General features: G+C 46.7%; 1 protein-coding gene across 1 annotated transcript in view; it reads right to left on the bottom strand.

Annotated features, from left to right (window-relative positions):
* The window catches only part of DHX16 (DEAH-box helicase 16), a 29,745-nt gene that overhangs the window by 11,979 nt on the left and 5,729 nt on the right, over positions 1 to 12,037 (bottom strand). The window contains exons 7-16 of the mRNA XM_084830410.1: positions 10,225 to 10,419; positions 8,203 to 8,313; positions 7,238 to 7,353; positions 6,232 to 6,442; positions 4,555 to 4,653; positions 4,317 to 4,469; positions 3,605 to 3,745; positions 2,458 to 2,620; positions 2,086 to 2,204; positions 609 to 676 (exon numbers count right to left, since the gene is read on the bottom strand). Of these exons, the coding sequence (XP_084686536.1) occupies positions 609 to 676; positions 2,086 to 2,204; positions 2,458 to 2,620; positions 3,605 to 3,745; positions 4,317 to 4,469; positions 4,555 to 4,653; positions 6,232 to 6,442; positions 7,238 to 7,353; positions 8,203 to 8,313; positions 10,225 to 10,419 (1,376 nt within the window). The remainder of the gene's footprint in view (positions 1 to 608; positions 677 to 2,085; positions 2,205 to 2,457; positions 2,621 to 3,604; positions 3,746 to 4,316; positions 4,470 to 4,554; positions 4,654 to 6,231; positions 6,443 to 7,237; positions 7,354 to 8,202; positions 8,314 to 10,224; positions 10,420 to 12,037) is intronic.

Genomic DNA, 12,037 nt, shown 5'->3' with positions numbered 1-12,037 from the left:
GGTAGCCATGATAAGGAGAGAATAGAAGAGAACAGCAGAGAACAAGATATACAACTGTATGACCTTTGACAAGATAAGGAATTCCTGTGTCTCGTCAGCTTACAACAATATATTCAAGGGAGAAAGAGCTCAGCAAGAACATGAAGCATGAGACTGCATGAGGCTACTTAGTCTGACCCCTGATATGGCTGCTACATGTTCTCTGTGAAAAATAAATCTCTCAGCTTTTTTCAAATGAAATGCAGATTCTATGCTTTGAATATATCCTGCAAATGAAAACTCAGGACGCAATCCTATACATATTTAGACAGAAAGAAGTCCTACAAGTCCCATGCTGGCTGGGGAATGCTAGCACTTGTGGAACTTTTTTCTGTCTAAACATGCATATGATTGCATGTTTAAATAAATCTACATGACTTGCTCATTCAGGTTTTTGAGAGTTTTGGAATTTCACAGGAAGGCTGTAATAGAGAGCGAGACCAGACTAGAAACTAGGAGAGGTACAGAGGTCACAAGCTTCTCTTGTGATTCACTGAATGGCCGTGGGCAAGACTAAACTCATAATTAATTGGCTAGGAAGAGACTATGGAAGGCAGAGAAGGACTTACTGTTCTGAAGCCAGGATCATCTTGGACAGCATGGGATCCACAGGCAGCTCTGCCATCTTCCGGCCCAGCTAAATACAGAACACAAAATGGGCAAACTTGACCAAAGGGCACAAAAGCTGGCTTCAGCTGCACAATATTGCATCCAGACCCTTGGACCTCACCTGGAGGCAGTTGATCTCTTGTGCTGACAGTTGGGTATGCCAAGCAAACTCCTCCTGAGAAGGAAAGCTCAAACCCCACCCCAGAAACACATCTTCTTCAGTGTAATTGTCCTAATTTGGGGGGGGGGGGGGAATCATGATTTTAAACATCAAAAAGGTGGTGAGCTATCACCCAAATAAAAGATGACTGGTGAATGACATGTGAATAGCTAAATCTTTCAGATACCTGACACAATGTAACATATCCATGGGAAAATTGCTCTTGGGAATGATTTCACCATCTGTCCCAGTATGCCTAATCTCTGGAGTCTTGTCAAGCACATGGGGGAACATTCAAAATATTTAGCATAATTTATTACAGGCTGCTAACCAGTGCATGGTATCGTGATCACATCACTTCACTACTGAAAGATCTGCTCTGGTTGCCAATTGTTTACCAGGCTCAATCCAAGGTGCTGGTTTAAAGTCCTAAACAGTTTAGGGCCTGGCTATCTGAGGAACCACTTGTGTTGGTATGAACCTGCCCAGCTACTCAGAGCAGCAGGAGAGGCCCTTCTGAAGACACACTGCCTTGCAGGGGCACGCAGGAAGGGGCTTTATCCTGTGTTGCTTCTTGAAGCACTCCCTCTGGCGTTAGGACTGGTCCCCACTCTCTCTGCATTCAGAAGGACTTACCCCTATCTTTTTAACATGGCTTTAACAATTCTTGTTATGGTTATTATGACCTTTTAAGGTTGTTTTTAACGATTTATTATGCTTTCATTTGATTATGGTTTTATGTTCTGAAATGCTTCTGAACTGCCTTAGTTGGTTTCAGAAAGGAGGAATAGTTATACAATCAATTGATCTCATCCCCTCACAGGCACACCTCCAAGGCACTCAGGGCAGCATACACACCCCCTTCTTTTATCCTCACAATAACTACATGGGCTAGCTAGGCAGAGAAATAATGAGGGGCCTAGAGTCACCCAGCTAGCCTTGTGGTTTAGCAGTGACCTGAACACAAGCCTCCCCAGTCAAAGTGCAACACTCTGCGTTTCCAAGAAGCAATCTCAACGGAGTTTCACAGAGATCTCTATTGCAAGGCCATAGCCAATCATTTTAGAGGTGGGGAAATAGCAAATCCCCTTCTCCGTTATCAGTGACAAATGCTAGAGAAGTCCTCTGTACCCATGGAGCCTTGAACAGGGAAATAATTGGAAGATTTGAAGACCCATCCTCCTTCCCTGCTTCCAGCGCTATTCCCACTGAAGAAGGGTGGAGGCCAGGTGGAGAATCCAGCCTGAGAAAATAGCATTGAACCTAAGAAACTGTACCTTGGTGAGCTCGCCAAGATGATTGAGGGCCCCCAGGGCATAGAGTTGCTCCAGTGCCAAAACTAGAGTCTCGTGGGGTGGTGGGTCCATGAAGTCAAAGTGGATCAGATCATTGATGCCTAAAGGGAGAGAAGAGGGAAAGGCAATCTAAGAAACCCGTTTCAGTCTCCCCTCCCTACAGAGCCTCAAGACAATGAAGTGTTTCCACCCCCAGACAGTGCATCCTTTCCATCCCTTAAAAAGAAAAAAAAGAACCCTAGAAAATTCTCTTCTTGCTATGAAAAATGCTCCTGTTCCCATCCAGGGAAGCCTTAGTAAGGCTTTGTAGGATGAAGTATGCAACTCCCATACTCCATTTGCCCATCTACGCACCCAAGCTTTTGAGAAGCAGCACCACATTGCCCAGGTTGGTCCTTTGAATCTCTGGCACTGTGGTCTCTTCCATCTCATTCTTGTAGGCCCAGGCAGTGTAGAGACGGAAACACTTCCCTGCAGCCACACGGCCAGCCCGCCCTGCTCGCTGGTTGGCAGACGCCTAAGGAAAGGAGAGAAAGGTGTTATGAAGTGTGTGTGTTTGTGGGTGAGGGGATGGGGGGGGATGACAATCAGGGATTTTATCCCAACAGATTCCAAGGAGGGATGCAGTTTTGATTACAAGGCTAAGCCTAACAAGGCAGATATAGACAGGAAGGCCTGGCGTGCTATGGTCCATGGGGTCACGAAGAGTCAGACACGACTTAATGACTGAACAACAGAAAGCCCTTATGACTGTGGTAACAGCAGGCTTGAAAATGTATGGAGGGCCCACTGAAGGCTCATAAACGACATGCAGACACATAAAAACACTACACCCAACATTACCTAGAAGGTTTTTTTAAATGAGTTCAAATCCATGAGGACTAGAAACATGTCTTTAGGAAATGACATCCCCAAAGCATAGATTTTTTGGAAAGTTTCCCAGCACTCAGTGTGTGCGATCACTTTCATTAAAATGGTTGCAACATATTAACCAGGTGAGTCATCGATAGAATTCTGTTTTAGTTTGACATCCATCCACTAGAAATCTTTGCCCAACTATCATTTGATGTAAACCTACGTAACCTATGCCTACTTCCTAGCCACCTGCCGCATGGTGCCTGCCATGTTCTGGTGGCTGATGCTTCACCATTTGTGGCTCAACAGACACTGCCATGAGCAGGCCTTGAGTTACACAAACCAGATTGCAACCTTGCAAGCTCTACAGAATCACAGTTCATAAATCCCTAACTGATGTTGCATAGCACATCTGTACAGCTAACACCTACCCTTCATCACCCCTTCATATTTTATGGCTAGCAGCCTAGACCTCATTCTCAACCCAACAGATAGCTCCCTGCAAAAATAGAAAACCAAGGGGAAAGAACCAGATTAAATGAGAAGCACAAGTAAACCTGAAGGCTTAACTCCTAAACACTGGGGGCAAATATGAACAGGCTGAGTGGGAAGGGGGGCAGTGGAGAGAAGTACTGAAGGTGGGTACCCGAGAGCAGGGGGTGACAATGAGCGACTCCATGCCTGTGCGTGCGTTGTAGCTCTTCTGCTTGCAAAAGCCGGGGTCAATCACGTAAATGATGCCGTCTATTGTCAGAGACGTCTCTGCAATGTTTGTGGCCACCACAACCTGGAGGAGGAAAGAGGGAGGCATTAGCAATCTGGTAGGGGTAGCTGCTTCAGTCAGAGCCTAATCCACACCACGAGAGGAAGGGCCACGGCTCAGTGGTAGAGCACATGCTTTGATGAAGACGGTGCCTGCTGCAAACCTGGATCTCGGGTAACAGGGCTGGGAAAGGTCTCTGCCCCAAATCTTGGAAGTCAGAGAAGACAGGGCCGAGGCCTGTGGAAGGGGCACAAGCCTCCACAAGCCAGAGGTTCTGCACCCCTGGAGCAGACAGTGCATGGATCGATGCTCTGACTCAGTATAAGATGGCTTCATATAAGTGATCATGCTGAGAACCAACCTAAGAACCCAAAGCTCGCCCTCACACAACTCCCTTAGAAGGAAGGCCCCCAGAACATTGACCTGTCAATGCCTGAAGGCACATACTCCCAAACACAAAGCCTATTCCAAAAATCACCACTACCTCCATAGTTCCCTCCTCTGCCACATACTCCCAGTAGACCCACAAGCTCCACCCCAAATTGCCAGAGCTTTGTCCCCCTTGCTTTCTGGGCTGCATGAAAGCAGTTCCTACCTTCCTGGCCCCTGGTGGGGTTGGCTCAAAGATCTTGGCCTGCATGTCAGAGGGCAGGTTAGCATAGATTGGGAGGACCAGAAGTTCGGCAATTTTGGAGCCCAGGCGACGGCAGCGATCCTGCAACATCTCACAGCATGCTTCAATTTCTTCCTGCCAAAGAATGTGGGAGTTAGGCTCTGCTGCATGTGCAAAAAAATAAGCCGAAGTAGGATCGGGGAAATACACGATGACCTACCTGGCCAGTGAGGAATACAAGGATGTCCCCTCGGGGCTGAGTAACATGGATCTGCAGCACTGATACCACACAGGCCTCCAAGTAATCAGCCTCTGGGGCCTAGAAGGCAAGGGTCAACAAGAGGGACAACAATCACACTCTCCCCTATTGACTTATACAAGCAAAGCCCATCTCTGCCTCCCAAGAGCTTCAGCCCAGGCATTCACTCATTCAGCCTCCCTGCTATGGACTAGACATCTGGTGCCTCCTCCATAGGTTACTTTTCCCTTTTGCTCTGCACCAGATGACTTTTGAGAGATCTACCATCGCTAACTGGAACACTGAACAGATGCACTCCATGCTTCAACATTCTGTTGCGGATCCCACTTATTATTGTTAATAATAACAATATTGTTGATGATGATGATGATAGTGACAATAATTGGAGCAAATAGCCATGGAACAGGGAAATGCCATCTCAGGGTGAAGTTGACAATATACTTTTTAAAAACTCACATAAATACTTTGGCTACGAACAGAAAACTAAAGCAATATGTTTGGAGATGTGGACTTCTTTGGACAACCTGCCTGATAAACTAAAGCCACTTAAAAGCATAACCCAACACTTCAGCTTGGAGGCAGCAGAACTTGGTTGCCTGGTAACAGCTGGTGCTTTGACAAAGCAGAAGTCTGAAGGACGAATGGCGGCAAGTTTCATCTGGATTTTGTAAAACTAAGGACATCTCTTATATGGAACAAGAATGTTCTAAAAATCCCTTCCTCCCTCCCACAAATGGCTACAGGAGTTTGAGATGCCCGAACTGCTTGGAGCATGGCAAATGCGCTCTTTTAAGGAGCTGCAGCACAGGGGGGTGGGAAGCTGTTGCACCACAAGTAAGCACCCAGTACAGAACCTCTCTAGCTGTGAATACCAGGCTATGGCAGCCATCATTTCCAGCTATGCTGTTTCCCCTCTGCCATAAGCTTAGTAGGGGCCTCAAGAGTCTCCATGACTTAGCAGACAGAGCTGTAGGAAAACATCAAGGAAAACAACCAACACTTGTATAGGGAGAATCAGAGACTGTCAGGATAGTGAATGCTGAAAAGAAAGAAAGTAGCCTAAGGCTGGGTTCACACAACACAACAAGCCAGAATAGAGGTTAAATATGGGCCGAGCATGGGTTGTTGTTGAACCATGGGCTGGTGTTGAATCATGGGTTGTTGTATTCTGTGAACCCAGCCACGCTAACAAACCATGGTTTATTAACCACAAACAACACACAGTTCACAACCCAACAATAAACCATGGGTTCTCTTTGTGGGTTCTTCGTGGTTAACAAACCATGGTTTGGTTGCGTGATTGGGTTCACATAACAACCCACGGTTCAACGACAACCCACATGCAATCCATATCCTGGTTTGCCCTGTTGTGTGAACCAGGTCACTGTCTACAGGGCAAAAGTTACAGCTGCGTGTAATCCACAGCTCCATCATATTAGCACAGGATTCAAATCTGGGCATAAAAATTAGCATTCTACGAAACTCGCTTTTTTAAAAAAATGCTGAGTTTCTAGCTCTTATTGTGTACTATTCTTATGGGCACTGCTCCTCCCCAACTGGTCTTGGATCTCCTGCATGGCTTTACTACCCAAGTGATTCCCACATCCATCCACATCGTAGCCCTCCCTGCCTGCTGACCTTGGTGTAGTAGATGTCAACAGGAAACCGGCGTCCAGGAATGCGGAAGATGGGAGCATCGTCAAAGAAGGTGGAGAAGCGCTCTGTGTCCAGGGTGGCACTGGCAATCAGCACCTTCAGCTCAGGCCGGAAGCGAGCAATGTCCTTGATCAGCCCAAAGAGGATGTCTGTGTGCAGCGTGCGCTCATGAGCTTCATCTACGATGATGACACTAGGACAAAAGACAGGGAGGTTGTGCTGCTGAGCTGCTTGTTAGCATTTATGCAGCATTTCTACTCATTTGCAAGAGGGTTTGTCTTGAGGCAGGCCAGTGTTGTACCCATTTTATTGAAGCAGAAAAGCTATGACTTGCCTAACGCCATACAATTTTATGACTCTGTCCATATCCAACAGGGCAGCTTATTCTGGCTCTGTGTCTTGTTCAAAAACTTCAAGACTGGCTTGCCTCCCATTCTGGTAAGCTTTAACACAAGGATAGCATCTGTGAGTACCACTAATTTTCTATTATCACTAACTACAGAAAACAGGTTTAATTCTGATGGCACAACTGAGAATTTTGTTTTGTTCCATGGAATTTAGGAAGGCTTACTTTTACAGCCGAGGCTGGATAAGAAGGCAGAACCCATATGAATGGGTGCAGGACATCAGAATGATGGGTGGGAGTGCTATACTGAGTGATGGCTTCTCACTCAATGACCCCTGAAAAGGTCTACTCAATTGCTTCTCTTGTTCCTAGCATAAGCTGCTTAGATGTTTCTCTCCACAAACATGAGGTCTAGGAAACTGCTCTTACATTTTTGCTTATATATAAACTTAAGATTCGTAGGCTTACAACCTACATGCCATGTTTTGTGCAGCATGTGCTTTGAATTATTTAGTCGGCCTTTCCATAATTCTGCACAGCAACATAGCAAAATCCCCTCCTCAAGCGTGCTATCCAGGGCTGGCTCAACTACTGAAATAGTCCCCTATTGCACTAGTGGAGAAGTCCAGTGCTGCGGCTCACCTGTAGCTGTTTAAGTCCGGTTCAGTGAGGAATTCTCTCAGTAGCATCCCATCGGTCATGTACTTCAGCACTGTCCGTTCAGAGGTGCAATCCTCAAAACGGATACTATAGCCCACCTGCAGGGAAGGGTGGATTTTAAATGCAAGTTACCACAAAGCCATCCTTATTACATGCAGAGCAGTATCTGGCTGGGAAGCCCATTTAGCTCAAGCCAAGGTCTACAAAAGGGACACAAAGAGAAGAGCCCCCAAAGCATGCTCCAGTTCCTTCTGGAAATTATAGGAAGCTGTACACCAGGGGTAGGGAACCTCAGGCCCGGGGTCCCAATCTGGCCCTCAGGAGTTCCCCAGATTGCCCCAGACAACAATTGTTTAATGATCTCTTGTCTGAATCTTCCCCTCACTCTAACAGGCTGAAATGCCTCTCCTAAAGCTTAGTGACTGACATTAAGAGCTTGAAGCTAAAATAGGCTGCTATTTTGGGTATGCTGGCCCTGCTCCTTTAGCCCAGCCCACTGTTGAAATGGAATTCAGCCCTTGAGCTGGAAGAGGTTCTGCATCCCTGCTATGCATACATCCTCACAAGAAAGGGATGAGCGGGCACTGTATCTGACCCACAAATGGTCTGACAGCCAGCCATCAGAGCAAGGACAGATAGCGGCGAACGGTAGACTGAGGGAAGCAGACCCCAGCCACAAAACCTAGCTGCCTCCTAGCTGGGTTAAGACCCTTTCTCAGTTCCTCAGATCAATTCCTAAAGGGAAGGATGGAGCCTTCCTATCTATTCAAGCATGAACATCCTCATGCCAACAAAAATCTGTAACTCAAACAGAGCACTTTGTTATTAGAAGGATTTCTAGATATCATGAAATTAAGACCAGGGATGAATGTCTGGCTGAGAGGACTGGGAATGGGACATGCATTCTTCTTTTGCCCCCCACCCCCACCCCCACCCCCAGCACATACTTCATTTCCAAGCTTGACACCCATTTCCTGGGATACCCGGGCAGCAACACTCATAGCTGCCACTCGCCTGGGCTGGGTGCAGCCGATCTTCATTCCTTTCTGAGTGTAGCCCTGTTGGGAAGAGAGAAAATCTCCATGATTCCAGCCCTCAGTCCTCATGGGCTGTTATGTGTACAGAAGTGTTGGTCCAGGTGCTGAAATGCTGCTGCTAGGGAAAGAGAAATGGATTAAACACATACTCACTTAACCGTTCTGGAATTGAAATCATGAAAAATCCTATATTCAACTGAAACAATGGAAGGTGAGACACCCGGGTTCACACCTGGGGCCCAAGGGACGGGAAAATAACAGCTCTGTAAGCAAATACAGGGGGTAATTTTGGCTCTGTGCATCCAGTCTACAAGCATGGGATATCAGGCACAACATATGTCGTTCAATCATCTTTTTAAAAGGATGTTTTTAGCCTTCCTGGTTGCAAAAACCAAACCAAAGAACAAACCACCCAGAGAGCTTCAGCTACTTGGTGGGACGGTATAGAAATCGAATAAATAAAAACTAAATAAACAAACCATACCAGCAGTTGTTCCTCAGAAACTGGCCAGGACTTCTAATTGTCAGGGGACAGGACTTGAACTCAAGCCAAGATGGACCATCTTGAGTTGAAATCCCCTGCCTTATTAGCACACCTACTCTTTCTAAGCCCACTGCCCCCCCTTTGCTCTTCCTTTCTTGTCAAAACATTCTAAACCTTTTTCAAACCAAAGCATGGCAAGTGGATTGATGCAAACTATTTCATTTAATATGAATTCCCTTTAATATGCACACCACCGTTTCTCTCTAGCCAGTCAGTGTGCTATGGCCAACCATATATCCAGAATGAAGTCTCAATTGTGAAGCTGTGCTCCTAGTGAAAACACGGGATCCTTAGCCGTACTCCAGAGTTAGTGGATCTTTGCAAAGAGAACATTCCATAACAAGTGTTTTTCCCCAGCCCATGACACACAGTAGTTAAAATTACTAAGTCCCACTGACAACAAGGGGGTTTACTTCTGTGCAGAGTCTAGTTTGAAGGTATAAAACCTCCCCCTCCCCCAATTTATCTGGAAGACTCTAACCAGGCAGACTTCATGACTTCAGCATCAAGTAGGTTCTGCCCCTCCTCACCGCCAACCTGCTTTTTATAACATTTTGCCAGACAAACAGATCTGGAGATCTCAAAAGCTTGCACATTTTTTGAGACTTTTTGAGTTTTTCGTGACCCTAATATGGGTATCGGAATTTTTCTTGTGGTCAACATCTTTGTTTTTTATGTGCATCATTGCATATCATGTGTGTCCATTTTACAGCTAAAACGTTCCTCATCCTGCCAGCAAGTTCCTGCAGATTTCTAGGGGCCTCTCCGCTCATGTACCAATGTGTATATCAGAGCAGGCCCTGCCATTCCTCAAGCATGAAAATGAGGAAATCTCATCACCCAAGAGCATCTATTGCAACTGCTATTCAAAAGTCCAGGTCTTTAAAAACACACTTTAAAGCACACTTTTAAAATTTTTCTGATGCCTTTGGGATCAAACCACCTTTTTTAAGGGAAGCCTTTAAAAACAGAGAGCTTTTCTGCTCTTGTTTCTAGCTCCAAGCAGACGGCATGCCTCTCATGCACAGCTGCCGCTCACAGGCCTAGCTGATGTGTTTCCGTATGGAGCTGCATATGTGAGTCAACAGCCACTACAGCTGGCAGAGAAAGGCCTGAAGGCATCAAGAGGAGGCGGCTTAGAGGGCCAACCAGAAAACCTCAGTGGACTTGAAGGAATAACAGCCCAGCTGCAGACCCCACTTCAGCATTACATAAAGGTCAATTATTACAGAGGAAGAACCATCAATGCTCCCAGCACAGCACTCCCATAACACATAGTCTTCGCAGGGAGTGCCAAGAGTGCACTCCCTCGAGCACACCTTAGGGCTGGTTACTTCGGTCTCCACAGCCCTCCACCACCACCATCCTGCCCTTCTGGGCCAAGTTACCTCTTCAAACAAGTACTGTGGGATCTGTGTGGTCTTGCCAGAGCCAGTCTCCCCTTCGATGATGAGCATCTGGTGTTCAGCAATGGCAGCCAACAGATCGGCGCGGTAGGGGAAGATGGGCAGGCTATGGCGCACCTCCTGGATGGACAGCTTCTTGCGCTCAGCCTCTGACAGCTCCGGCTTCTCCTCCAGGGACTAAGGGAGACAGGAAGACAGTCAAGGTTCGGCTAACCCAGAGCCACATAACACTGGCAGGATCCCCAGAGCTCTACACTTCAGTCCTGCATTCAGAAAAACCCAGTTCCACAAGCAGAATTGGGAAGGCATCCTAGCTCAGCAGCAGAGTACCACATTTCACATGTAGAAGCTCCTAGGTTCAGTCCCTGGTACCCTTCAGATAAAGGCTTGGGAAAGACCTCTGCTTGAGACCTTGAAAACCCCTTGCTAGTCAGAGAGCCAACACTGACTAGCTGGATCTATAGTCTGACTCAGGCTTCCTCAACCTGGCGCCTGCCAGATGTGTGGTACTACAACTCCCAGCATTCCCCCACCCAGCATCTGGAAGGCACCAGGTTGGGGAAGGCTGGCCTGGCTCAACATAAGGCGATTTCCTATGTTCATCTATGTTTAAGCAGCACACAGTATGCAAATAGAACATGATCATGCAATTTATCCACATGCTCTTACGTATTCAAGCTGATATACTGACCTTCCAAGGTTCAAGGCAAGGAATAGTAAGCGAAGACAACGTTTTAAAAGCACAGTTCAATAAAACTCACAGGCATATCAGATATCAAATACTTGCCCAAAGAAGCAAAGTCTTACTTCTAAATATGCTCGCTCACGCGAAGCGCTAAAACATATACACTACGGGAGCAGCCACATTTGCTATCCATACGTCTGCCTTTTCACATATAAAACAAGGTTGTGGGGGTCTGCCTTTCCTTCAGAAAAAGGAGCATGTGGGTGCAGAGAACTGAACCCTGTCCCCAACTTGCTTCCCCAAATTCCATTGGGTTGTATCTGATGTTAGTCCTACTTAGAAGAGACCCATCGAAATAAATGGAGTTTAAGTTAGACTAACACTGAAAGAGCTGGACTATAAGGAAGGCTGAGCGCCGAAGAATTGATGCTTTCGAACTGTGGTGCTGGAGAAGACTCTTACGAGTCCCCTGGACTGCAAGGAGGTCCAATCAGTCCATCCTAAAGGAAATCAACCCTGACTGCTCATTGGAAGGACAGATAATGAAGCTGAAGCTCCAATATTTTGGCCACCTAATGCGAAGAGAAAACTCCCTGGAAAAGACCCTGATGCTGGGAAAGACTGAAGGCAAAAGGAGAAGGGGACGGCAGAGGATGAGATGGCTAGATAGCATCACGGATGCAATGAATATGAACTTGAGCACGCTCCGGGAGAGAGCGCAGGACAGGAAGGCCTGGCGTGCTATGGTCCATGGGGTCACGAAGAGTCGGACACGACTGAACAACAACAACAACAACACTGAAAATAACCCAGTACTCATTCTTCCAGCCAGGCTCTAATACTGGAAGTCAGGCAGGCAGAAAAGTGCATGCAGTGACAGAGCGCAGGGCGGTAATGGTGTGTGTGGAGGGAAAGGTTCTGCACCCCTCACCCCTCAGCCTCTTTGATATAGAAAACTGGACCCCATTATATAAGAAAGGGGCATGGGGAAGACACACGAAGAAACCAATATCGCTGCCCCTGTCATGTCATAAGGTCAAACCAGCAGAAATATGAGGGAAAAAGGCAGTGTAAAGTAAACAAGGATGCTATTAAAAACTCTGCTCCAAA

This window comes from Heloderma suspectum, chromosome 2 (genome assembly GCF_057233095.1).
Source record: "Heloderma suspectum isolate Gila_16-S chromosome 2, 16-S_ref, whole genome shotgun sequence".
NCBI classification, from domain to species: Eukaryota; Metazoa; Chordata; class Lepidosauria; order Squamata; family Helodermatidae; genus Heloderma; species Heloderma suspectum.
This window is presented reverse-complemented; position numbering and strand designations above follow the sequence as displayed.